The sequence below is a fragment of the Sus scrofa genome, chromosome 16, assembly GCF_054392235.1.
Source record: "Sus scrofa isolate SSC_HxYL_T2T_F1_AM1 chromosome 16, Sscrofa_HxYL_maternal_Yorkshire_Landrace_v2.0, whole genome shotgun sequence".
NCBI lineage: Eukaryota > Metazoa > Chordata > Mammalia > Artiodactyla > Suidae > Sus > Sus scrofa.
The window spans coordinates 39,747,208-39,774,683 of record NC_139398.1 but is presented as its reverse complement, the minus strand read 5'-3'; the positions used below and the strand labels follow the sequence as shown (position 1 = coordinate 39,774,683).

The 27,476-nt window shown below is 41.7% G+C and overlaps 1 protein-coding gene and 1 pseudogene across 6 annotated transcripts; both read right to left on the bottom strand.

Moving 5' to 3' along the window:
• Positions 1-376: 376 nt before the first annotated feature.
• Positions 377-25,540, bottom strand: LOC106508151 (uncharacterized). Of its 6 annotated transcripts, none has more exons than XR_014831245.1 (4): positions 25,112-25,540; positions 24,525-24,715; positions 20,629-20,715; positions 377-3,806 (listed from the first exon to the last, which is right to left on the bottom strand). XR_014831245.1 is itself a non-coding variant. In XM_085002213.1 (3 exons), the coding sequence occupies exons 1-3, from the start codon at positions 25,489-25,491 to the stop codon at positions 3,725-3,727; spliced, it is 549 nt and encodes a 182-aa protein (XP_084858339.1). In that variant the 5' UTR covers positions 25,492-25,540; the 3' UTR covers positions 377-3,724. The 6 variants fall into 6 exon arrangements, 2 of the variants coding, with proteins under 2 accessions (XP_084858339.1, XP_084858337.1); XR_014831242.1 differs by having other exon boundaries at positions 24,525-24,699; XR_014831244.1 differs by having other exon boundaries at positions 24,525-24,692.
• Positions 1,340-2,996, bottom strand: LOC146395526 (centrosomal protein of 57 kDa pseudogene; annotated as a pseudogene).
• Positions 25,541-27,476: the final 1,936 nt, after the last annotated feature.

The window sequence follows — 27,476 nt, the reverse complement described above, 5'->3', positions numbered from 1 at the left end:
TTTCTAGGGCCACTCCCCCGGCATATGGAGGTTCCCAGGCTAGGGGTCCAATCGGAGCTGTAGCCACCAGCCTATGCCAGAGCCACAGCAATGTGGGATCCGAGCCGCATCTGCAACCTACACCACGGCTCACGGCAACACCAGATCCTTAACCCTCTGAGCAAGGCCAAGGAACAAACCCACAACCTCATGGTTCCTAGCCGAATTCATTAACCACTACGCCACTATGGGAACTTCTTGAGTGCTGATTTTATAGCCTTTGTCTCCTTATCTGAGACTCTGTGTTTCTTTGTTGCTTCTCTTGAATTTTCATCATGTCGTTTTATCTCTGTATTTCTTAATTATTTTTACAGAATACTGGATATTACATGTAACATTTTTTCCTTCAAAAAGCTGCTTTATTGATTTCAGCGGTAGATTTATAAAAGTTAAAGTCTTGATCTATTCAAAATTATGATTTACATTATTAACAATGACAACTGCATGTGTACAATTAATACTGCACTCACACTGTACACCAATAAAAGTAAATATCCAAGGAATTCTTCCAAGTTTTAAGATTAAAAACCATAATGCCTTGAAGCGAATAGCATGATTACACAGGTATTATTTAAAAATACAAATGTTTACAATACCCCTATTCTTTTCATTCCAAAACCTCACTTATTTCATTAACAATCTGTTTAGCTTTAAAAATGCTGTCTTTTCAGTTAACTGACTTAAAATGAATTCTTTGCTTTTTAAAAAAAAAGGATTAACATCATTACAAGTGTATTTAATATTGATCAATGTCTGAAATTTCACAAAGCAAAACAAAACAATCCTCTTAAATATGTATAAATATTTAAATATAGAAAACTTCCATCAATAGTTGAAGCAAGGTGTATTTTAATGGTTGTATTGAAAAGGGGAAATGGGCGATTCATGCCAGAAGATTTAGAAATGAGACTTTTCAAACACTGCCTATGGGACAGCCTCATGTTTTGATAATTTAAACCTAATTTTACTTAGATATATAGAACTATTTAAAAAAGATCGCACCCGCAAATTAAAAAATTGCTAATTTGTTTACAAAGTGCAACATTTGAGTACAGCAAATTCATCTCAAAGAAACAGAGTATGTGTGGCTTCTCAGCCTTTAAAACTCCCCTGGTTTCCTAGATGGTTTAACATTTAATTGTGATACCTAACACAAGAAGCCCATGTAATGAAGCATTGGCCCCTTAACAACTGCTATTAATTAATTCTGACAAAAGAGGGTATGAGACCTGGAAAGTAAACTGTCAGCATTTGATTGATGGGGTACAGATTATGTGAATAAAAAATGACCTGATACCACTCAGTAATCCCAACACAAATTACTGTTTTGTAATGAATTCTGTATAGTTTTCACGTCCTTCAATAACTGAAGATTTTTCCTGCTTTTTTCTCCAGGTCTCGGTTGGCAAAGTCCTTCTTATTTGTGGTCCCAGTGGTTGCAGAAGAACGGCTGCTGCTATTTCCTTCTTCATCAAGAGTCTTTTTGGTGGTTCTTAACTCCCTCTTTTGCTTCTTTATCTTCTGTTTCTCCAGCTGGACTTGAGATTTGCGAACTTTAGTTATCTGATTGGCTTTTGCCTCCATCCTTCCCACTAATGCCTCCAGTTCGCACTCTAGGTTGCTTTCAGTTCAACAGTTGGTGATTCTTGGATAAGTTTTGCAAGCTGCTGGTGGTCAAAGCTCATCTGCCCAAATTCATCTTGTAAGGTCTGTAAGACTTCTGAGAGTTCTTCATTAATGCTGCTGGAGGAGGGAGGCATTGCTGACTTCTTGCTTTTCCCACCTCTTGAAGGCACTTGCTTTGCCAAAGGAACGCTGTTGTTTACTCGATCATTGCACAAGACTTTACTGTGTTGCTTCATTAGATGCAAGACATGCTGAACATTGGCTGCCACAGCATGGCTGGGGCTGGTGAACTTCCCGGCTACAAATGGCATATTACCCAAGCATAATCTATAATGTGGTTGTGCAGCAAAACAGTTCCTAGCACCTTTCTTTTCTGGCGGTTTTGACTTTTTTAAAATTCTTTTTGCATTGGGGACACATGAAGTTGCCTTATTTTCAAAGATAAGTCCATTCGTTTCTAGGCCAGTCTGCAACTGGGCTGCCTTAGCCTGCATACGTTTCTTTTCCTGTTCTTCTTCATGGAGTTTGGCTTCCAACTCTTGCATTTTTTTTTCTGCAAGGGCTTGCATTGTGGTAAGCTTGTTATACTCCTGTTCAAGAAGATCCAATTTTTCAAGCTGGTTTTGAACATGTGTTTGATCATGTTGCCGTTCTCTTTCTAGGGAAACCTGTTTCTCTAATACAGACGTCCTCTCCATTTCTGCATGCTTTACCATATTACGCATGTATTCCAATTGTTTTTCTAAAAGATTACATTTATTTTCTGCAGCTAACAACTGAGATGTCAGTTCTTGATTGTGCTTCGATTCCTCATTCTTTGAATTCTCCCTTTCTTGTATTTGTTCATCCAGTACTTTCTTATATTCGATTGTTTCTTTAGACAAAGTTTTCACACTTTCTTCTGCCTGAATCCTCTCAAGTTCTAAACATCGAATTTTATCTTGAATATTCTTCAAAGCCGAAAATATAGCTGCCAAATACAAACATTTATACTCTGCTGTTGCTTTCCGAATAGGCAAATGTAGGCTTATTTGGGGAGCGTCGTAGATCACTATTAAGGAAAGGTTTATCCGGTGGATATATACTACATACGGAGATGAGGAATGGCGAACCATACTTCCGCTAGACTTTGATGGTTCTGCTAAGATGTTCGAGAATTGAGAAGCCGAAGTCTCGGAGACCGACGCTGCTGCCATCTTCGTGCCTGCCTAGCGGACCTCTGCAGTCCCGGGGCGGTCCGGGCGCGCGCTGTTCTTCAAGCTTCCAGAATGGCCCGCCAGGGGTGACCCTAAGCCAAACCCCTGATGGAAGGGGCTGGGGTGCTGGTGCCCGGCGCAGAACCCCCTGCCACACACCCCCACTGGGACGCCCGCGCTCACGTGTAACATTTTTTAGAAATAATTTGAAGCCTAGGATGATTTTATCTTCCTCCATAAAGGACTGACTTTTGCTTTTGGCAGGCAGCTAGGGACGCTGGTAACCGGAGTAACTGTATCCAATGTCAGAAATAGAGATGATCCAAAGATTGACTTCTTTCCCTTTGAGAACAAATCTACTTCCTGTTCTCCTTTAATCCTAGGCTCTAAGTTCTTAATCCACATTGGGATCCCTTCTTTGGTAATACTGTTTGGATTACACGCGTTCATTTCTGAGGTGTTATCACAGAAGATTCTTTAAGTATTCCACAGATGTCTATGTTGGCCATCACTATTTTGTCCTTACTTGAGCCGGGCAGAGTTAAAGAGGAAGTAGTGCCCATGCCCAGGCTGGGTGACTGTGATAATGATAAATAAGAGTTTTCAAGTCTAAGTGAAAAATCACTGAGCTAGCGTGAGGGCAGGTGGGTTTAGTGTGAAACTCTGTCTTGCATCACCGAGAGGTACTCCCTTTTGTGTAAATTTTAGAGCACAGAGTCTTCTTTTTATTGACAAAGATAGCATTTTCTTGTTTGTTCACTGGGTTCTTCGGAATCTTTTAAACTCCTACTTGCTTTTTTTTTTTTTAATAAGCACAATAGATAATTATTTTTCACAGTTCTATAGCTTGGGGGTCGGCATGGTTAAATTCTGTGAGCATGCTCTTCTAGGATGCAGACTGCTCTGTTTGCTTGTTTTTTCCTCTGAAGATCAGGCAAATGAGTCCTGAAGTTGATGTCAGTAAAAAAAGATAGAAAAACAAACAAACAAAACCATTATAGTAGGTGTAAAGAGACACTGAGGATTGTGTTACGTGAACAGTATATTTGTAACCTGTAGCAGGGAGGAGACCTGGGATGGTCTTAGTGCAGACCCTTCATTTGGTTAGACTTCCAACCAAATAATTTTGTCTTTCCCTGAAATATAAAAAAAACTCATGATCTCATTTCATAAGATGACGTTAGTTAGAAGAGGCAAAATAACTTTCAGCAGATTTTGGAACTTTATTGAAAGAAAATGATAGGGACATGTGATTAATTGAAAATTGAAAAGTAAACGGAGTGGTAAAATTTGGCATTTCCCCCCTCAGTACTAAGTACTTCAATTTAGTATCTGTTTCTGGCCAGATGTTGTTTGTTATTGCTACTGGTTAGTCTTGAAAGATTCATGCATGGAGGTTCAGGTTCACATAATACTGAAAATAACCTTTTTTTTTTTTTCAGGGCTGCACCTGAGGCATATGGAAGTTCCCAGGCTAGGGGTCGAATCGGAGCTACAGCTCCTGGCCTACTCCACAGACACAGCAACTTGGGGTTCGAGCCGTGCCTTTGACCTACACCACAGCTCATGGCAACGCCAGATCCTTACTTAACCCATTGAGCAAGGCCAGGGATGGAACCTCCGTCCCCATGGATACTAGTCAGATTCATTTCCGCTGCGCCACAATGGGAACTCCAAAAGCCTGTTAATGTGTCTCTCTCTCTCCCCTTAGATTGGAAGTTTCTTGAGGCCTGAAACTACGTCTCATCTGTGGTCTCTCAGAGGTCAACAGGGCACAGCCACATTCATTTTTGGAGGTTCTTGGTACATTAAAACATCAAGAAAACCTGAAATAAATTTCCAAAAATTGTAGCCTATTTAAAAATTTTGAATTAACAAATTTCTGCTTTTTACAAATTAAATTATAATGTAATATAGTTATGCTTTTCAAAAAAAAATGACAGAATTTTTAAAAAGAAATAGTGCTAAACAAGGACAAAAAGTTAAAGCTGTAGAATTACCATCTTTCATTCCTGTCACTGCAGCTCTGTAGCTCTGTGTCTGAGGCCTTTCAAGTATATGCAGGTTTTTTTTTGGTTTTTTTTGGTCTTTTTCAGGCCACAGGTGCAGCATCCCAGTCTAGAGGTTGAATCGGAGCTGTAGCTGCTAGTCACAGCCACAGCACAGCCACAGCACAGCCACAGAAATGCAGGATCCAAGCCATATCTGCAACTACAACACAGATCCTTAACCCACTGATGAAGGACAGGGATTGAACCCCACATCCTCATGGATACTAATGGGGTTCATTATTGCTGAGCCACAGTGGGAACTCCAAGTATATGAAGTCTTAATTCAGATGGGCCTCCTGCCTCCTCTGGCTCCAGCTCTTGTCTTGGTCTTATTCATCTTTGCATCATGAGCCTAGCATAGTGGTTGGTTCACAGCAGACATTCAACAAATGTTTCTTGAAATGTGTTTTTAAATTAAACTCTTTTTAAAGAATGACTCATTTGACTTCTGAAAGTCAGGATACCAAAATATGAGTTTTCTATTCCATAGCTAGGACTCCTAAAGTTTTATTTTACACATCATTTTGAGACTTTGCAGTGCTGTTACTAAACTTCCAGGGCATAGTTTTCCCTCATGCTTTCCTAGCATGATTCAAAATTCTTATATGGAAAAAAATCCAAGCTAAATTCAATGAATATATGAGTGAGTGGGGAAGGAGGAGGGGGGAAGAAGTAAACAGAAAATGTATGCTTTACTTCTGATACCATAAACCAATTTGATTATGGATGAACCCAAGGGATAACCCAATCAGGGAATTCTAGAGCCATCTTAAGTGAATGACAGAGTAGATGAAAACTCTAGACTATCCCAGAAACATCCCAACCATCCCAGGTTCCCCCAGACTAGGAAGTCCAAGGCCAAGTCATTTGATGGTACAAGTTCCCTGGAGCTCAACTTCTATCTTCTTATTCCACTCATCCCAGCTAGGTGAGCTCACCCTTGGCCTTGCTTAATATATAATCCAGACCTACATCTCTAGCTCAAACATCAGAACATCACCGTTCAGCTCTAGGCTGGCTGCTCTGTTAGGATGCCCATAGAGTGTCTCAAAACCACATCTTCTGTACATCAAATGTATTCCTTTTCTTGAAATTTTATTCTTGGAGCTCCCGTTGTGGCACAGCGGAAACAAATCCAACTAGGAACCATGAGGTTGTGGGTTCGATCCCTGGCCTCCATCAGTAGGTTAAGGATCCGACATTGCCGTGAGCTGTGGTGTAGGTCGAAGATGTGGCTCAGATCTGGCATTGCTATGGCTCTGGCATAGGCTGGCAGCTACAGCTCTGATTAGACCCCTAGCCTGGAAACCTCCATATGTTGTAGATGTGGCCCTAAAAAGACAAAAGACAAAAGACCAAAAAAAAAAAAAAAAAAAAGAAAGAAATTTTATTCTTGACTATTGAGACCTACATCTGTTCATTAGTAGAAAAAGTCATAAATCTGAGAAGTGTTCCTTTTCTTTTTTCTCCCACTTTTCTCTCACACACATATATTTAATCAATGTATTATGAAGTCCTATTGACTTTAAGCCTATACTAACTCTCAGACTGATGGCTAACAGAATTTCTGGAAAGCCATTTAGCAACTTTCATGAAGGGGGCTTGACAGTTTCATATCCTTTCAAAAATTGTATAGCATTATGTAAATCAAGAGTACAATAAAATCCCCAAATTTAAAACTTTGTAAATGTGTGAGTATAGGCAAAACAAAAAAAATGAATTAAAGAATGTGTCAGGAGTTCCCATTGTGGCTCAGTGGTCACGAACCAGACTAGTCTCCATGTGGACACAGGTTCGATCCCTGGCCTCGCTCAGTGGGTTAAGGATCTGGCATTGGTGTGAGCTGTGGTGTAGGTCACAGACCTGGCTTGGATCCTGTGTTGCTATGGCTGTGGCATAGGCTGGTAGCTGTAGCTCCGCTTCAACCTCTAACCCAGAAACTTCTGTATGCTGTGGGTGTGGCCCTAAAAAAAGCCAGGAAAAAAAAAAAAGGCATCACAATATTAAAACTTACTGTTTTTTGATGGTGAAGTAACAGGTTGTTTATCTTTTCCTCCTTACAAGGTTCAATGTTTTCTAAATGTTTTACACCAAGCATGTGCTATCATTAAATATAAGCTCCATGAAGACAGATACACTTTTTGTTCACTTACGTATTTGAAGTGCCCAGAATAGTGTCTTGCATATAGTAGATGATTAATAAATATTTTTGAATGAATGAATCTTTATAATGTAAAAAATAATACAAGGAATAAATGTATTAAAATTTCATTTCTTGCTCTTCCTAGATTACATTAAATTTATTTATTTGGCCACACCTGCAGTATGTGGAAGTTCCTAGGTCAGGGCCATAGCAGCAACCTGAGTCACAGCAGTGACAATGCCAGATCCTTAACCTGCTGCACTACAGGGGAACTCTGATTAGGTCTTATTTCAATATTATTTTCATCCCTTCCTTTAGGTCACCTTTAGCTAAAATGGTCAGCAGTGGCCATACCTGCAGAAGTCATTCCTGGCTCTTGTTTTTTTCTGCTCAACTTTACCAAGATTTTTTCCGTCTATTCTTTCGTTTCATCTCTCCGAGCAGACATTGCTAGGATGACTGGTACAAAATGAGTTTTCATAAAAGTGACACCAGCGTCATGGTGTAGTAAGGTATCTGTTGTGTATGTCTGTCATGTCAACAATATTAGTTCAGCATCTATTCACAGACAAAGCTTTATGGGAGCTGTGGGATCCAGCATCATATACCAAGGAGAAGTTTTGCCCACCTGTGCATCAGGTAATATATATATATGGATCTTGATCCTGGCTGTGGACCCTGCAGTGGCCCATGGTCCAGCTGTAACCCCTCCTGCCTGTGGTCTGGGAGCCCCTGGAAAACACTGTCTTAGATAATCACTCTTGGATGACAAGAGCCTTTGTGAAAGTCCAGGTTTACAGAGAAGTTCTAGCACAGCGCTGGAGCAAAATAAATTAATTAATCCTATGTCTGTATCTATACGTGTATATATATATATTATATATATATCTAAACTTATATATATATATATATATATGAATCTAGATGCATCAAAGGGGTAAGAAACAGCTTGACTTTACCTGCATTGCCCCTCCCTCAATGCAATACAGTAAAGCCAAGAGAGATCTTCTCTTGGTCTGCGATCTTTCTTGGGGTGGGGGATGGGGGAGTGGAAGCATGTGAGTGAACATCATTTCCCAGGCTGTGTGAGATGCTGACAAAGAGGCGCTGTCTTGCAGTGACCAGAGGAGCAAACTTTGGCAGATGCCTGCCCAATCTGCAAGCCAGAGCGAGCTCCCAAACTTGATCTTGAGTGCCACCTTTGGGAAGACAAAAGAGAATCAGTCAGCCCTAGGCTAGGTTTATTGCAGAATCCAGAGAAGCTTAAGAATTCCGCCACAAGAGGGAGCAAGAAGAGTGAAATAGATGTGTCCATAGCCAGTCTGAGATGGTCTTTGAATTTCTAGGAGGGCTGACATGACATTTCTCTCCCAAAAGAAGACAAGGACCCCAAACTTCTAGAAACGTGAAAAATCAAGGAGTAACACGAAAACATATGTAAAGGTAAGTATATAGTCAAATCCAGAATGCTCTAATACTGTAATATGATGGTGTGTAAATCACTTAACTCTAACATAAAGGTTAAAGGATAAGAATGTTAAAAATAACTATAGCTTGGAGTTCTTGCCATGGCCCAGTGGGTTAAGAATCTGACTGCAGCAGCTCCAGTTGCTGCAGAGGCACAGATTCCATCCCCAGCCTGGGTCAGCGGATTAAAGGATTCAGTGTTGCCCTAGCTGGCATGGGATTCAGTTCCTGGCCCAAGAACTTCCATATGCCATGGGTGTGGCCATTAAAAACAAAACAAAACAAAAACTACAGCTACAGTAGTTTGTTAATGAATACACAGTATTAAAAGAGGTAAATTTTGGAATTCCCATCGTGGCTCAGTGGTTAACGAATCTGACTAGGAACCATGAAGTTGCGGGTTTAATCCCTGGCCTTGCTCAGTGGGTTAAGGATCCAGCGTTGCCATGAGTTGTGGTGTAGGTTGCAGACGTGGCTCGGATCCCACGTTGCTGTGGCTCTGGCATAGGCTGGCAGCTACAGCTCCAATTCGACCCCTAGCCTGGGAACCTCCATATGCCGCAGGAGTGGCCCTAGAAAAGGCAAAAGACCCCCCCCCAAAAAAAAGGTAAATTTTGACAACAAAAACATTAAAAGAGGTAGTAAAACTAGTTTTCGTATGCAATCAGTTATTTGGTTATCACAAAAAATACTGTTTTATCTATAAGATGTTTTATGTAAGCCTCCTGGTAACCACAAAGCAAAAACATACAGTAGATTCACAAAAGATAAGGAGAAGTGAATCAAAGCATACCACTACAGAAAATCACCAATTCACAAAGGAAAATAGCAAGAGAAGAACAAGAGAACTACAAAACAGCCAGAAAACAGTAAGATTGCATTAGTAGAAGTTCCCATTGTGGCTCAATGATAATGAGCCCGACTAGTATCCATGAAGACTTGGGTTTGATCCCTCACCTCGATCAGTGGGTTAAGGATCTGGCACTGCTGTGAGCTGTGGTGTAGGTCACAGACTTGGCTTAGATCTGATGTTGATGCCTCTGGCAGCTGTAGCTCTAATTTGACCTCTAGCCAGGGAACATTCATATACCATACTCGCAGCCCCAAAAAGCAAAAAAAAAAAAAGCGTTAGTAATCTATTACCTAGTAATAATTCTCTATTTGTAAATAGATTAAAATCTTCAATTAAAAGGCATAGAGTGGCTGGATGGATTTAAAAAACAAAACAAAACCAAGAACTAACTATAGGCTGCCTACAAGAGACTCACTTCAGCTTAAAGGACATACTGAAGGTTAAAGTGAAGGATGGGAAAAGATATTCCACACAAGTGGAAAACAAGAGAGCAAGGTTAGCTATACTTGTATCAGACAAAATAGACATTAAGCCAAAAATGGTAACAAGAGACAACAAGGGTTATTATATAATCATAAAGGGGTCAATTCATGAGAAAGAGAAAACAATCAACATATACATATCTAAACATATAATTCAAATACTAACAGATGTGAAGGGAGAAATAGACTACAATTCAGTAATAGTAGGGGACTTCACCTTTCCACTTTCAACCATGGAGAGATCCTCTAGACAGAAAAATCCATGAGGAAACATTAGACTTGAGCTATACTTTGTACCAAATAAACCTAATGGATATACATGGAACACTCTATCCAACACCTCCTCTTCTTCTTCCTCCTCTTCTTCTTCCTCCTCTTCTTCTTCCTCTTCTTCTTCTTCTTCCTTTTTGTCTTTAGGGCCATGCCCGTGGTATAAGGAGGTTCCCAGGCTAAGGGTCAAATCAGAGCTGTAGCTGCTGGCCTATGCCACAGCCACAGCAACACGGAATCCAAGCCACGTCTGCAACTGACACCACAGCTCACGGCAATGCCGAATCCTTAACCCACCGAGTGAGGCCAGGGATTGAAACTTCATCCTCAACTTTACATCTTAAAGAACTAGAAAAAGAAGTAACTAAGCCCAAATTTAGCAAAGAAAGGAAATAAAGAACAGAGCAGAAAGAATGCAGAGACCAGAAAAACAATATAAAAGATCAAGGAAATTGGGAGCTGTTCTTTTTTAAATAAATAAATAAATAAATAAACAAAATTGACAAACTTTTAACCAAACTAAGAAAAAAGAGAGAAGAGTCAAATTTTAAAAATCAGAAATGAAAGAAGAGACATTGCAACTGATACCACAGAAATACAAAGGATCATGAGAATCTACTATGAACACCAACAAACTGGATAACCTAGAAGAAATGGAAAATTCCTAGAAACATATATCCATTCAAAACTGAATCACGAAGAAATAGAATCTGGACAGTCTGTTAATGAATAAGGAGATTAAATCAGTAACAAAAACTTGCCCCCAAAGAAAAACCCAGGACCAAATGATTTCACTAGAGAGTTCTACCAAGCATTTTAAAAAGAATTAATGTAACTCCTTTGTAATTCTTCCAAAAATTGAAGAGAAGGGAACATTCCTGAACTCATTTTTCAAGGTCAATATTATCCTGATACCAAAGCCAGATGAAGACACTACAAGAAAAGAAAATTACTGGCCAGTATTCCTGATGAATACAAATGCAAAAAATTCTGAACAAAATTCTAGCAAACTGAATTCAACAGCACATTAAAATGATCTTACACCATGATCAAGTAGGTTTTATCCCTGGGACACAGGGTAGTTCAATACACATGAATCAAAAATTTGATACACTGCATTAATAGAATAAAAGATTAAAAATTATTAAGTAATTCAATAGATTCAGAAAAGTAATACAAATACAATACCTTTTTGGAATAGAAAATACAATATCTTTTTGGAATAGAAAAACTCAACAAATTTGGTATATGGGGATCAGAAAAATTAATGTAGTTAAAGTGTCCACACTATCCAAAGCCTGCTATAGATTCAGCGCAATCCCTATCAAATTCAGTGACATTTTTCAAAGAAACAAAAAAAAAATCCTAAAATTTTTATGAAATCATAAAAGGCTCAAATAGCCAAAGCAATCATGAGAAAGAAGAACAAAGCTGGAGGCATAATACTTTCTGATTTCAAACTATACTACAAAGATATACTAATCAAAACAGTATGGTACTGGCATAAAAATAGACCAGTGGAAGAGACTTGAGAGCCCAGAAAGAAACTCAAGTATGTACGGTCAACTAATATTTGACAAGGGAACCAAAAATACTCAGTGAGGAAAGGATAGTCTCTTCAATAAATGATGTTGGGAAAACTGGATAACCACATTCAGAGAAGTGAAATTGGACCTTGTCTTACACTCTCAAAAATTAACTCGAGGAGTTCCCATCGTGGCTCAGTGGTTAACGAATCTGACTAGGAACTGTGAGGTTGCAGATTCGATCCCTGGCCTTGCTCATTGGGTTAAGGACCTGGCGTTGCCCTGAGCTGTGATGTAAGTCACAGATGCGGCTCAGATCCCGAGTTGCTGTGGCTCTGGCGTAGGCCAGCGGCTACAGCTCCTATTCGACCCCTAGCCTGGGAACCTCCATGTGTTGCAGGAGTGGCCCATGTAATGAAAAAAGACAAAAAAAAAAAAAAAAAAAAAATTAACTCAAAGAGGTTCCCATTGTGGCTTAGCAGTAATGAACCTGACTAAGATACATGAGGATGCAGGTTTGATCCCTGGCCTTGCTCAGTGGGTTAAGGACCTGGCGTTGCCATGAGCTGTGGTGTAGGTTGCGTCTAGGATCTGGTGTTGCTGTGGCGTTGCTGTGGCCTAGGCCGGCAGCTATAGCTCTAATTCAGCCCCTAGCCTGGGAACTTCCATATGCTGAGGGTGTGGCCCTAAAAAAAAATAAAAATAAAAATAAAGGAACGGGTAACCTATAAAATGTAAGAAAATATTTGCAAATCATATATCTTATAAGGGATTAATTTCCAAATACATAAAGAACTCATATAACACAATAACAAAAACAAACCCAATCTAATTAAAAAACGGTCAGAGGAACTGAATAGATATGTTTTCCTAAAGAAGACATACAAATGGCCAACAGGTACATGAAGAGTACAAACATCATTAATCATGAGGGAAAGGCAAACCAAAACCAAAATAACTTCACAGCTGTTAAAATGGTTATCATCAGAAAGATAACAACTGTTGGTGAGGATGTGGATGTGCAGTTTTAATGGGAATGTAAATTGGTGCAGCCACTACGGAAAATATTGTGATGTAATGAGTCCTTAAAAATTAAAAATGGAATAATCTTATGGCCCACCGATCCCATTTCTGGATATATATCCAAAGGAAATGAAATTGGGATCTTGACGAGATATTTGCATTCCAATATTCATTGAAGCACTGTTTCCTATAGCCAAGATATGGAGACAATCTAAGTGTCAGTCAACTAATGAATAGATAAAGATTTGGTGCACACACACACACACACACACACACAAACATACACACACACAAACAGAGACAATGGAAAACCACTCAGCCGTGAGAAAGAAGGAAACTTTGCCGTTTGCAACAACATAGGTGGAACTTGAGGGCATTAGGCTAACTGAAATAAGTCATACAGAAAAAGGTAAATACCATATGGTCTCATTTACATGTGGGATATAAAAAAGCCGAACTCAGAAACAGAGAGTGGATTTAAGGTTGCCAGGGAGGGTGTGGAGGAAATGGAGAAAAATCAAAGGGCACAAACTTCCAGTTAGATGAATAAATTCTGGGGAATCTAATGTACAGCATGGTGACTACGGTTAACACTATTGCATTGTAAACTTGAAAACTGAAGAGAGTAGAGCTTACAGATCTTAAATGCTCTCCCCATAAAACAAACAAACAAACGGTTATTATGTGAGGTGATGAAGGTATTAGTTAATGCTATTGTGGTAATCATTTCACAATATATGTGTATTAAATCAACACATTGTACACTGTAAACTTACACAATGTTGTATGTCAATTACATCTTGATTGGGAGGGGCGGTGACACAACAAAACCAAAATTTTTTTGGTTGCCGGTGCCCTTGGCATTTGGAAGTTCCTGCGCCCGGGATCAAACCCCCGCCAAAGCAGTGACCCCACCCACAGCAGTGACCCCAACTACAACAGTGATAAAGCTTGGTCCTTTAGCCACTGGGCAACGAGGGAATCCCATCACTTTCCCTTCTTTGGGAAAAGCAGCACCGCCTCCCGGTGGCCGAACTTAAAATGGTAACGTTATCAAACCCCTCAGGACCAAATGTATAGATTTAGGCCCCTGCAAGTTCCAGGTTTGCCTCTGAACTGCAATGCCTCTAAACCGCTAGAGCGTGGCTGCTGCCGCCCCCTAGTGGTGGGTAGGGCGCCGCGCAGGACACCCCTCCTTATCCCGCTTTTTTTCCCAGCCTTAATGGAGCCCTAAACCTCCAGCCTGGAGGTTAACAAGACTGAAACTGGTTGGCCTATTGAAACCAGTCATAGTCCCTCTCCTTTTCTCAATCCTCCCCAAATACTTGAGTCAGGCAGGCCCAACACTGGGGCTGAGATGTCGTCGCGCAACTGAGGTGCAGGATCTGAGTCCCTTCCTAGTTAGAACCATTCCTCTGCTTGCAGGAATGTAAAGAACACACTGCGGAGAGTGGACAGAGGGGATCTTCTGACTGGGACCCGGGTCTAAACTGTCTGGGCTTTTTCTTTGTTTGTTTTTGCTTTTTTGCTTTTGCAAATCAATTTTGGTGACCGTCCGTTTTGGAGGGGATGTCTCTAGCAAACAAGTTTACATGTCCATCACAGTTGGTTCTCCTCGTACTTCTACAAGATTTTTTGGACCCTTCTCTCTCACTTTTTTCTTTCTTCCAACTAATTTTTCTCCCTGGATTCCCTGCCCTGAAAGCTCCGAGCCTCTGCACCATTGTCATCTTTTCCAAGCCTAAAATCAAGACTCTTGCAGCCTTTGAGGGGTATGGCATTAAGGTAGATGGGTTTAAAATGAGCCCCAGTTCTCCCTTATTCTCCTCATCATTTGTCTCTGCATCTCACAGATACACTCAAGTCCACTGTCACAGAAGATAGATTCAGTGATAAAAATGCCTTAGAAGGGACAGACTAACAGACAAACGGAACAAAGTACTGAGACTTAAAACAACTTTGCACAATATGGAAGCCTCTGTATCTCACAGAATATAAGCATTACCATTTGTGAGACAGACCCTTATTCTCCATATGTTAAAAAGAACCCTTAAAGTCCCTCTGCGTGTAACCAATCTCCAGTCTTCTCTGGCACTCTCACTGTCTCCCAAGCACCTGGACTTTAATGCCTATTTTTCCCCAGGAGGCTCATCTCAGAATGACTGGGCTCAGAACCTCACCCAGTGGGAAGTTAACCTTTACAATGCTCCCAATGACCCCCATCTCCTAGTTTTGGTGTCCCTGGGTGTCCTGTAATCTCCTCTCCCCTATGGGCTAGACCGGGTGATCCTTACAGATATAGAAAAGTGATTCCTTGGAATTTCTAGATTCTCTGTGTTCCTGTTGAGCTGGACGTTAGGGTGCCTCTTTCGAAGAACTGAGGCTCAAGGGTTTGTGCTCCAGAGTGGTCGTTTTATGTGAAGTGCCTGCAGAAGCCCCTGTGCAGAAGGACAGAGGATATTTGTGGAGGGAGTGGAAAGGGGGAAGGGTTGGCTTAACACCTTTGGGGGAAATTCCATGATCTGAGGCATCTAAAGTTTCTAGGAGCTGGATGATACTTTTTTTTTTTTTTTTTTTGTCTTTTCAGGGCCACACCAGTGGCATATGAAAGTTACCAGGCTAGGGTTCGAATCAGAGCTGCAGCTGCTGACCTACACCACAGCCACAGCAATGCCAGATCCTTAACCCACTGAGTGGGGCCAGGGATTGAACCTGCATCATCATGGATACTAGATGGGTTCGTTACCACTAAGCCATGATGGGAACTCCTGGATGATACTTTTTGATTTTCTTTCTCTCACTATCTCCTATTCTCCTTTCTGCCTCCTCCTTCTGTTTTTAGGAGCTCTACTGCCCTCCCTGCCCCTTTAAGCCCTGACTCCTGCTTTTGAAGTCCAGATGAGGTAGAAAACTGCATGGATTTTTTTTCCAAGCTTCATGGGGGTGTGATTGATATCTTAATGCACACATTTAAAGTGTGTAGTTTACAGCATATAACTTAAGGTGCACAATTTGTGCAATTATCAACAACCAAGTTTTCTTATGCCATTTTGTACCCCCTCCACAATCACTGTACACCCTCTCTCAGGCTACCTGCTTTCTGTCCATATAGATTAGTTTGAATTTTCTAGATTTGTATTAAAATGATGTTTTAAAAGTTTATAGGTTGTAAAATAAAGATATCTACTTTTTGCACAGTTCCTCATCTACTTTTTCCCGCCAAGAGCAATTTGTGGGAAAATATGGAGTAGCCTTCTGGGGAATTATTGAAATTGATGTATGGAAATATGTTTGTTATTAGGATATTTTTCTCTGGACTCCCAAACCCACTTTTCTGTGCTCTTGTATTTTGATGTTGAGGCTGGGTCTCTGCAAGTCACACTTCTGCTTTGCCAACTAGCACCAAAGTAGGTTCTCCATTAGCAGAAGCTGGAGGGAGACTGACAGGCTGGAGGAGAGACCAAGCACTTGGCTTCTTCTGGCTGCTTCCTAAGGATCTCTTGTTGGTTTCCCCTGAAGCAGCATTTTTACCTCTAGAGAGGTAGCTAGTCTTTTCATAGCAGCAGGTGAATGCAGTTTGCTGGGGTTTTTTTCCTAACATGTTTAGAATCAGCTTTAGGTTGTCTCTCCCCACCCCACCCCCGAAACATCAGCATCAGTCTGCCCTCTCATCAAAGATCAGGGTCCCAGCCCCAGAGTCCCTCTGAGCTCAGAGAAAATGTGCCAGTCTGGTACTGCCCCTGCCTTCCCAGTCTGGGTTTCAGCTCAGTGATCCTGCTGCTTTACACTTCAAAGTCTAATAATCCAGCTCTTCCTCCTGCAGTTGCTATCTCTGCGATGTTAGATTTCCTCTTTCAATTACGTAAGTGAGTGCTTTCTACCTAGTTTCCAGTTCAGTATTTTAAACTCTATCTATTTAAATAACTGGTGTGCTTTCTGTCACCTACCCGGATTCTGAATATTAGAGGAATAGACAGAAGTGTTTGTCACCTTTAAAAAAAATTTTCTGCCTGAGGAGTTCCCATCGTGGTGCAGCAGAAATGAATCCAACTAGGAACCATGAAGTTGCAGGTTCAATCCCTGGCCTTGCTCAGTGAGTTAAGGACCTGGTGTTGCCATGAGCTGTGATGCAGGTCACAGACACGGCTCGGATCAGGCGTTGCTGCGGCTCTGGCATAGGCTGGAGGCAACAGATCCAATTAGACCCCTAGCCTGGGAATCTCTACATGCCATGAGTGTGGCCCTCAAAATACAAAAAAAGAAAAAAAAGAAAAAGAAAATTTCCTGCCTGAGGTTATTTGATATTCCTTTTAAAGAAAATACATAGAAGGAATTGTTTACACAAAGCAATGACATAGTGTCTGTAGTGGGTTGGATGATGGCCTCCTAAAAGATACATTCGTGGAGTTCTGGCTCTGGCACAGTGGGTTAAGAATCTGATTAGTATTCATGGCCTCGATCCCTGGGTTAATGACCTGGTGTTGACTTGAGCAGCATAGGTTGCAGATGCTGCTCAGATCCCCCGTTGCTGTGGCTATGGCGCAAACCTGCAGCTATAGTTGTGATTCGACCCTTAGCCCAGGAACTTCCATATGCTGCAGGTGTGCCCCTAAAAAAGAAAAAAAAAAAAAAAAAAGAATTTGACTGCAGTGGCTCGGGTTGCTGAGGAGGTGTGTGTTCAATCACCAGCCCAGAGCAGTGGGTTAAAGGATCTGGCATTGCCACAGCTGTGGCGTAGGTCACAGCTGCAGCTCGGATTTAGTCCCTGGCCTGGGAACTTCCATATGCTGCAGGTACGACCATTTTAAAAAAAGAGAGAGACAAGATAGCCTGGGTCCTCATCCCCAGAACCTGTGAAATTAGCCTCATATGGATAAAAACCTTTGCAAATATAATGAAATTAAGAGTCTCGAGATGAGGAGATTGCCCTGGACTATCCAGGTGTGTCTCCAATCCAATGACTAAAGCCCTCGGAGGAGAAAGGCAGAGATTTTGACACAGACAAAAGAGTAGGCAATAGACCGTGGTGTCAGAAACTGGAGTGATGTAGCCACAAGCCAAGGAATGCTGACAGCCCCGGAAGGTGCAAGAGACAAAGAACAGTCTCTCCCCTAGAGCTTTCAGAGGGAGTGAGCACTGCTGAAAGCTCGATTTCAGACTTCTGGCCTCCGGAATGAAGACAGAATAAATGTCTATAGTTTTAAGTGACTCAGTTAGTGGTAATTTATTACAGAAGCCACAGGGAACTAATCTAGTGCTGTAAACTGCCAGCCAGAATTTAAAGTGGTAGAAGGTCAGTTTTGAATGCAGCATGTAATGGATGCTGCTCAACTTTATGACTTAGTGGGAAGATAAGCCTAATTAGGAGAGGCATTTGTAGTTGTATGGTCACTTGGTGCCCCAGATTGGATATATTGGGTCCAAAGGCCTAAGTGGCATGTTAGCTTTTCCTGCTGCCTTGAGCTCCTTTGCCCATGAGCTCTCTCTTCTGTTCAACAGTCAGAGGCTTCTGAGTCACTGGCTACAGGGTTTAGCACACTCTTGTCAAGAGTGACCTATGCTGTCTTCAGAATCAAAAGGGGCCACAAGTGCTCTGCCTATTTGTATCTATGAGATTAAGAAAATGATAATTTTCCCTTTTGTGGCATGCCTTAGGCCGCTGGAACCCTAAAAACTTTATCAAAGTGGCATGCCCTAAATTTCTGGAGAATTTACAATATCTCTTAGAATCCAGATCAGCAGCTGTTTGATAAATCATGTTTTTCTAGGAATACCTCTATTTTATTTAAATTTTCAAATGTATTGACATAAACTTATTTATACCATCATATGATGATCTCTGTATTGTCTATAGAATCTGTAGTGATGTTCTCTTTTTTATTCCTGATCTTGTGATATTGCTGATTTGTTCTGCATCATTTCTTTTGTTTTTCTGACCACACCTGAGGCATATGGAAGTTCCCAGACCAAGGATCAAACCTTAGGTACCGCAGTGACAACACTGAATCCTGAATTACTAGGCTTTCAGGGAATTCCCATTACTTTTTTGATCAGCCTTATTAGGAATTATCTATTTTGGCCATGTTGATCATTTTTAACACCTGTTTGATTTCTACTTCATTAATATTCTTATAATTTTACTTATATATTCTTTGGACTTAGTTTCCTTTATTTTTCTAATCTCTTGAAATAAATGCTTAATTAGATATTAAAGGTATTATTTTTTTCAAAATAGTTAATTCAAAGATAAATATTTCTAAGCAGGGAGTTCCCATTGTGGCTCAGTGGAATCTGACTAGTGTCCATGAGGATGCAGATTCAATCCCTGGCCTCGCTCAGTGGGTTAAGAGTCCAGCATTACCATGAACTGTGGTATAGGTCACAGATGCGGCTTGGATCTGGCATTGCTGTGGCTGTGGTGCAGGGCAGCAGCTACAGCTCCAATTTGACCCCTAGCCTGCAAACTTCCATATGCAGCAGGTGCAGCCCTAAAAAGACAAAAAATATATATATTTCTAAGCATAATTTTAGGTATATTCCCCAAGCTTTATGTTGAATATTCATTATAATGCAATTAAAATATTTTATAATTTCTATGGTAGGTTCTTATTTAACTCATAGATATTTAAATATGTATTGCTGTTTTATTTTCAAATACTTGGCATACTGCAGCAATTTTTTGTTAATATTTCTAATTTTGTTAATGATTTTAATGTGGCATCTGTTGAAATAATTTCAAGTGTATATTAGAATTTAGTATATGCTGAGATAGCTTTTCAAATTAATGGGAAAAAATCATTTAGTCAAAGTCATGGAAAGTTCAACTATCTATTGCTAGGTATAAAGAAAGGGGGCTCCCTAGCTTACTCTACCCAAAATAAATTTCAGGTGGAATTCCCAGTTGTGGCTCAGTGGTAACGAACCCAGCTAGTATCCATGGGGATGCAGGTTTGATCCCTGGTCTTGCTCAGTGGGTTAAGGATCCAGCATTGCTGTGACTGTGGCATAGGCCTGTAGCTTCAGCTCCCAGATTTGACCCCTAACCTGGGAACCTCCATATGCCACAAGTGTGACCCTGAAAAGCAAATAAATAAATACATAAATTTTAGGTCAATAAAATATTTATGAAAGAAATATTGAAATGAAAATATGGAAGAGTAAACACACCAGGAATAATTATAAGATTTTTTTTGGGCTGCGTCCTTGGCATATGGAAGTTCCTGGGCCAGGGATTGAACCCATGCCATGTCAGTGGCCTGAACTACTTCAGTGACAATGCTGGATCCTTAACCTGTTGTTCCATAAGGGAACTCCAAGATGATGTGTTTTTTCTGTTTTTTGTCTTTTTGCCATTTCTTGGGCCACTCCCGCGGCATATGGAGGTTCCCAGGCTAGCACTCCAATCCGAGCAGCGTCTGCAACCTACACCACAGCTCACGGCAATGCTGGATTGTTAACCCACTGAGCAAGGGCAGGGACCAACCTGCAACCTCAGGGTTCCTAGTCGGATTCATTAACCACTGCACCACGACGGGAACTCCAAGATGATGTTTTTGAAACTAGTTCATAAGTGACTCCCCCCCCTTTTAATGTCCATACTAAAGATATAGAGTTCTTAGTAAATATCATTATTCATCCTTGTAAAAACATGCTTCTGTTTTATTTATTTTATTTCATTCTATTCTCTCATCTCTGATCACCTCTTCTACTCCTGCCCAACTCTAATTTTTCATAATTAAAAAAATTATGTCTACACTTATCATAATTTGTAGAACTTTGGTGTGTGAATGTGTTTTTGATGTATATACATGCTACTCAAGTTTATATCTCTTTGTTTTCATTATTCATTCAGCATTATGATTTTAAGGTCAATAATTCTATACGTACAATGTGTTTTATATAACAGTTGCACTAGATCTTATAGTAAGACCACATTTTATACAAATACTTACCTAATGATGGATACCATGGTTGCTTCCAACTCTCCTATATGACAAGCAATGCCGTGATGAACTTCATTACATACATGCCCTGTGGACCTGAATGGATGTTTTCTGTGAGACAGGAGCAGCAGTGTGGTTCACAGGGACAAAGGACAAAAGCCTACATAACTTCCACCAAGACTGCCATATTCCTTTTCAGAATCACCATTAATACCAGTCCTGATGAGAGGTCTGTTCTTAAATCCTCATCAACCCTTTGAATTCTCCACCTTTTTGCCCTTTTGACAGTTTGATAGTTTTAATTAATATTTATTTATCTATAATAAATTTCTTTTCCTAGTTGTCCTCTATTAGTTTTCTCCACTTGTCCTTCAAGATACAAAAATACTTCTTTCTATATACTATTTTCCTCATCCCATTTTTGAGAGTGTATTATGTCATTATTTCCAGGGTATACAGCAATGATGTAATTTGGCAACTGCTTCCCATTGTTTAATTTTTCTACATGATTCTTTTTTGGGGGTGTGGCCATGCCCATGGAATGTGGAAGTTTTCAGACCAGGGACTGAATGTGAGTTACTGAGGCAGAAACTATAGCCACAGCAGTGAAAATGCTGGATTCTTCACCTGCTGAGCCACCAGGGAACTACTTTCTACATAATTTTTAAATGGAAGCTTATACTGTAGCATGGTTGTTACATAGAAGCATCTCTAGTAATTTCTATATTGCCTTTCCCTTGAGTTCCTCTATGCTCAAAACAATCTGTAGCTTTAAACTTGAAGGCCAATAAAAATTCATGATTTATTTTTCTAAAAATTTGCCTCTCTTAAATTTGTCTACTTTAAAGGACTAGATGCAATTATCAATAAAATAGTATTGTGCACATGGATTTAAAAATTGTGGTTTGGAGGAGTTCCCATTGTGGCTTATTGGGTTACGAACCCAACTGCTATCCATGAGGATCAGAGTTTGATTCCTGGTCCCGCTCAGTGGGTTAAGGATTCTGCATTGCCAAGAACTGTGGTGTAGGTTGCAGAAGAGGCTCAGATCCCACGTTACTGTGGCTATGGCTGTGGCCAGCAGCTGCTGCTCCATTTCAACCCTGAGACTGGAAACTTCCATATGCCACAGATGCAGTCCTAAAAAGCAAAAAAAGGAAAGAAAAAAAAAGAGAAGGAGAAAGAAAACAAACAAACGAAAATTTGTGGTTTTGGAGTTCCCAACTGCGGTTCTGTAGGTTAAGAATCCAACTGCAGTGACTCAAGTCACTATGGAGGCCAGGCTTCAATCCCCAGCCTGGTGCACTGGGGTAAAGGATCCAGCTTTGTCACAGCTGTGATGTAGGTTGCAGCTGTGGCTTGGATTCAATCCCTGGCCAAGAAACTTCCATATGCTGTGGTACAGCCATTTAAAAAAAAAAAAAAAAAAAAAAAAAAGTGGTTTTCACACACCATTCCCCAGTAAAAGGAACCAAGTTTCCTTGGAGAAAAGGCTGATTACAGGTCTGGGCAAGAAAAGTAAAAAGGCACCTAGGACAGTTTATTGAACCAGAAAACAAGGCAACTGTAAAAGACTCTGGGAGCATATGCCACAAAAAAAAAAGTATGAGATTGAAGGGCTGTCTTTGATCAAGGAAAACAAAACTTGAATATCAAATAAAAATAATAAGTACAATTAATTTAAACACTCTCTCTGGTCAGGTTCTAGAGGATCAGGGATGGAATCAAGCATGTGAATGTTTATTGAAGAGTAGTACCTGTGAAATGAAAAAAGAAGCCGCGGAAGCTATCAGATCGCTTATGCAGATCTGACCATTTCTGCCAGGCAAAGGGGTAGACTAATTCTAATGTGAACGTCCTGGTACTATTATGCATCAGGATTCTTTGAATTTTGGAGCTTTAGATAATCTAAAGGGAGATATTGAACACCCAACTATGGGGGCCAAAATACCTCTTTGTTCTTGCCCTGGTATTGTCATGTGTTTTGCACCTTGTTGGTGATTGATGCTGCAGATGAATCCCATTGTTGGATCTCACTGTAATGACTTCTTCCTGGTGCTCCCACAACACAAGCTTGCTGTGCCGCCACTACTCCTTGGATTTCAGCTGTGTCTTTGTTCAAACAATTCTGAGATGGCCTCATCCTCCCACCACCCAGGCAAAGCTCTTCTATTCTATCTTTGGCTAAATTTTCACCTCAGCTAAATTGCCCCATAAGCCTTTCAACTAGATAGAGCTTTTAATCATCTACCATCTCTAATGTCCATTGTTTGATTTTTCTATTTTGTTATTTAGCATTTATTATTTTACCAAGCTCTCCGCCCATCCCCCCACACCCAGCCTGGAGTTAAGCGAACAATAAAAATCTGGCTTTGAAGGGAGGCATCACATTAAGAACATTTTTTTCTGGTTATCAAATCAGCTACAGCAATACTCATGGAGTTGGCTGTATTCTGAAAGGTCTCTTGACTGCTTATTTGCTCTCTCACTAAGATGTAAGGACTGAAAGTTTTAACCAGATTTTCATTACAGCACCTGGAACATGGAAGGACATAAAAATATGCTTCCTGAGTGTTGGGAATGACTGTTATTTATCACACTAAGGTAAATATCTGGTACAGAAATCAATAATGTTGCCACTGATGCTTTTGTCAACAGGTTAAAACAGATGAAGAAGGTGTATTATAATGCAATATACTATGGATATGATATGCTAAGGAAAAAATCCATTTATGGGGGAAAAAAAACCTCCCCTCAAAAGGCTGTTTTTAACATTAGTTCTCATTAAATTATAGTCCTATCCATGATGATAGTGGTGATAATAATAAGATGATGATAATGATGGAGATGATAAAAATTGAGCAAATAATTTTCTTTCAGATAATCCTAAATAATCACTTTTACTATTGAATACATTCACAAAAGCTGCCTTGTAATGAGATTTAATTTGCCTTCCATTTCAGAGATGAGAAAAGGGGGCCTAGAGAGAGGAGATAATCTGCTGTGGGTCATTCATCCAGAGAGAGGTGAACCCCCCTGCAACCAAGCAGTTCAGTTTCTGAAGCTTCTTGCTGTGACACTGGTGCAAACACAGTCTGAAGTTCATTGAATTGAACAATTCACCAGGAGAGGACATAACTGGGAAATTCTTAAAGTCCAATTTGAGAATTAGGTCACCAGCCTCGGTCCTCCTTTTTCTTTTTTTTTTTTTTTTTTTTTTGTCTTTTCTAGGGCCGATTCAAGACATATGGAGGTTCCCAGGCTGGGGGTCTAATCAGAGCTCTAGCCGCTGGCCTATGCCAAAGCCACAGCAACATGGGGATTCGAGCCGGGTCTTCGACCTACACCACAGTTCATGGCAACGCCAGGTCCTTAACCCACTGAGCAACGCCAAGGATGGAACCTGCAACCTTATGGTTCCTAGTCAGATTCGTTAACCACTGCGCCACGATGGGAACTCCCCTTGTTCCTTCTTTACATTACACATCTTTGGCATTCTTCCCCTGCCCCCGCTCCCCCACACAAGCATTCCATGCTTGGAAACCTGGGTTTCAGCCTCTGTTCCAGCATTAGCAGTGTGATTTGGGGCTTTCTACAACCCAGTGTCCTCCCAAATAGTCTTTTTTTTTTTTTTCCCTTCAGGTGTCCTAGCACTTTTCGTTTTCACCCCTAATTCAATCTATCCAAATCTATGAAGAGATTTGACCCTGGAGTATTTTATCCAAGATTATTGACTTTGGTGCAAACAGTATCAGGTCTTCTGATGCAATTATCTTCTAGGATTAATGTTACGATCCAACCTCCTCCTACCTGATAGGACGGCCACTAGACCAGAAGAGCATAAAAACCCATCACAGGTACTTGTATCTCCTGGTATGAGACCCACGGATGGGTGCAGCCCTTACCTGGCTGTGAGCTCGGGCATGGGATCCCCCATGCGAGGCGCGGGGGTCTCCGGAAGCCACCAGCCTTGACCTCAGCGGGCTCTGCGCCCAAGCGGCTCCCTTTCTGCCCCGTCCTGTAGGTCTCTCCTGGGGGCGCCCAGACTTCAACTGGGAAATGCTTTCCAGTCCCTGTGGGCTTTTGCGTTGGGACTCTTCGCGAAATGGACACTTTGCTAGAGGACTGAGCCTCTCGCAGCGAGACGCAGAGACGCAGAGCCACCTGCCCCAGACCCGACTCCGACGACCCAACACCCAACGGGACCCAGGGCGGGCCTCCCCACCCCACCCCGCCCCGCCCCTCCCGAAGCCTCCCTGGGCGGGTGGCACCACTTCTGGAACCGACAAGTGCAGTCCAGAACACAGACCTTGGGAACCCCTCAGAGGGTCGCCTGACACCACCTCCCCCCCCCCCCCGGAGCCATCGCTCGTCCCAAGGCTGGTGGCAGCCCCGTGGCCCTGAAGACCCGGGGCTGCCAGGAGCCCAGAGATCTGCTCTGAGCCCCTCAGCTCCGCGGAGAAACGCAGCAACAGCTCTGTGTTTGCTTTACCACGACTGAAATCCTTTGTCTTCGGAGTCCTCAGATAATTTTCCTTTGCCTACTCGATAAAGATGACGAGAAACGAGATGTCGCAGTCCGTCATTCCTTCCGTGAGGCGTGGGTTGGAAGACGAGGCGTACGGGCGGCGGGACCCCCAGTCTCTGGGTTTTGTTGGGCGCAGGAGGGACGCTTTGGTCTCCGGCGCACACGGGGGTGGGGCTTGGGTTCAAGCGCGGCCTCTCCTCCGACTCCCAGACTCCGAGTGGGCCGCCAAGAACAGCAGACAGGCCGCCCGCAGCCCAGAGGACGCCACTCTCCGGGCAAGCGCCGCTGCTCTGGGGCTCTGGCCCTTTTTGGCCCCGAGTCCACCTGAGGGGCCCTCTTGGCATCTGCACGCAGCTCTGCCGCAGCCTCCACCGCGTTCTCCTCACCCTCCCCGAACTCACCCAGAAGTTCCGGATTCCTCAGGCCCAGCTGTTCTGGCTCCCTCAGGCTCTAACCAGATCCCAGCAAGATTCCCTTCCCTTCGGATTCTCTGTAACTCCTTTGCCAATGCCTGCCAGCGACCAGGCAAGCTGACCTGCTGCGAGATGGCTGGAGTGGTAGCCAAAAGGATAATGACCTTGAACTAGTGGCCCAGGAATCCAGCCACCCTGCCCTGAGTGGATTGACTGAGAGCCCTCTGATCCCAGAGGGAGCATGACAGAGTGGGTGTGAGAGTTGTGCTAGTTGTCATCTGCTGAGTGTCTTTTCCAAGGTGCCAGACTTCCCACTGGAAAGGGATTTGAACCAGGGTATTCACCCCTTCCTGGGGGTGAAAGCGAGCTCTCTCTTGAGGACAGGGGCTTGCAAGCTGGTAATCACTGTATCAGGCTCAGTAATGGAAAGCACATTTTTTTTTTTTTTTTTTGCCTTTTTTAGGGCCGCACCTCTAGCATATGGAGGTTCCCAGGCTAGGGGTCCAATCAGAGCAACAACTTCTGGTCTACACCACAGCCACTCCAGATCTGAGCCACATCTGCAAACTACAGCACAGTCACGGTAATGGCGGCTCCTCAACCCACTGTGCATGCGAGGCCAGGGATCAAACCCGGAACCTCATGGTTCCTAGTCGGATTCATTTCCTTGTGCCGCATGGGAGCTCCAAGGGAAAGCACTTTAGAATTCCCCCAAACTAGATGAATCCCAGTACATTTTGACTCCCAGTGTTTCTGAGAAGCTACTGTGAACCTGTCAAATTTCCAGTTATATGCAAGTAACACAGAAATGGAATAATAACAAACATACCCTTATGTAGCTAGCTTTTTTCATTCCACAGAATGAAATGTCTTAATGTCATTTAGCCACTGGATACATTCCTGTTGGAATTTTAAATTCTTTATTTCAAATTTTCTATCGCTACACTATTCCCAGTTCTTAGTTTTGGTTTTAAGCATGCTGAAATGGTGGATATTTAGGGGAGAGTGGAGGACTTGTCCTTGGTGTGTGTGTGCTGTGTGTCATTTGTAGTTTTGTTTTTTAAGAATATGTGCGTTATAAATTTAATTATGTCTTTATTTTACTGTATCAATGTACTGAATACAGTCCCATTTGCAGTTTAGGAACTGTGTATTACCCTGCAATGTGAAGATCATTGGTGAAATCAATGCACAGTATCTTTTGAATTTGTAAAGAAAAATGAAAGAAACAGGCCCTTGTTTTCATTTCTGCATTTTTTAATTTTTAGGAACATGAACCTCATTTAATAAACTTTTTTTTTAATTTAGGCAGTATGAATGTATTTTGCTTTCAATAAAATCCTGTAAGTACATTTTACTTGTTTCAGATGAAGTTTAAGTTCCTTACTGACAGAGCCTGGGAGCTAACCCTGTGTTCCTTGCCAAGTGGGCCTCTAGGGGGCAAGTAGCTACAAAGTTTCCTTCTTTGGCAAAGCAAGAAGGAGAAAAGAGCCAGACAGAGAGAGTGCCAGAAAGACTCAGTCATTGTGCTTAAAACCTCCTCTTGAGGAGTTCCCATCGTGGCACAGTGGTTAATGAATCCAGCTAGGAACCATGAGGTTGAGGGTTCGATCCCTGGCCTTGCTCAGTGGGTTAAGGATCCAGCATTGCCATGAGCTGTTGTGTAGGTCTCAGACATGGCTCGGATCCCACATTGCTGTGGCTCTGGCATAAGCGGGTGGCTACAGATCGCATTAGACCCCTAGCCTGGTTAACCTCCACATGCTGTGGGAGCGGCCCTAGAAAAGGCAAAAAGATAAAAACAAAAAAAAAATACCAAAAAAAAACCCTTCTCTTGAAAGTGACACTCCAGGACATTTGATAGCCTACGTGACATCTTCATTTCCTCTGTGAACACTACTGCATGTGCCCTGCTG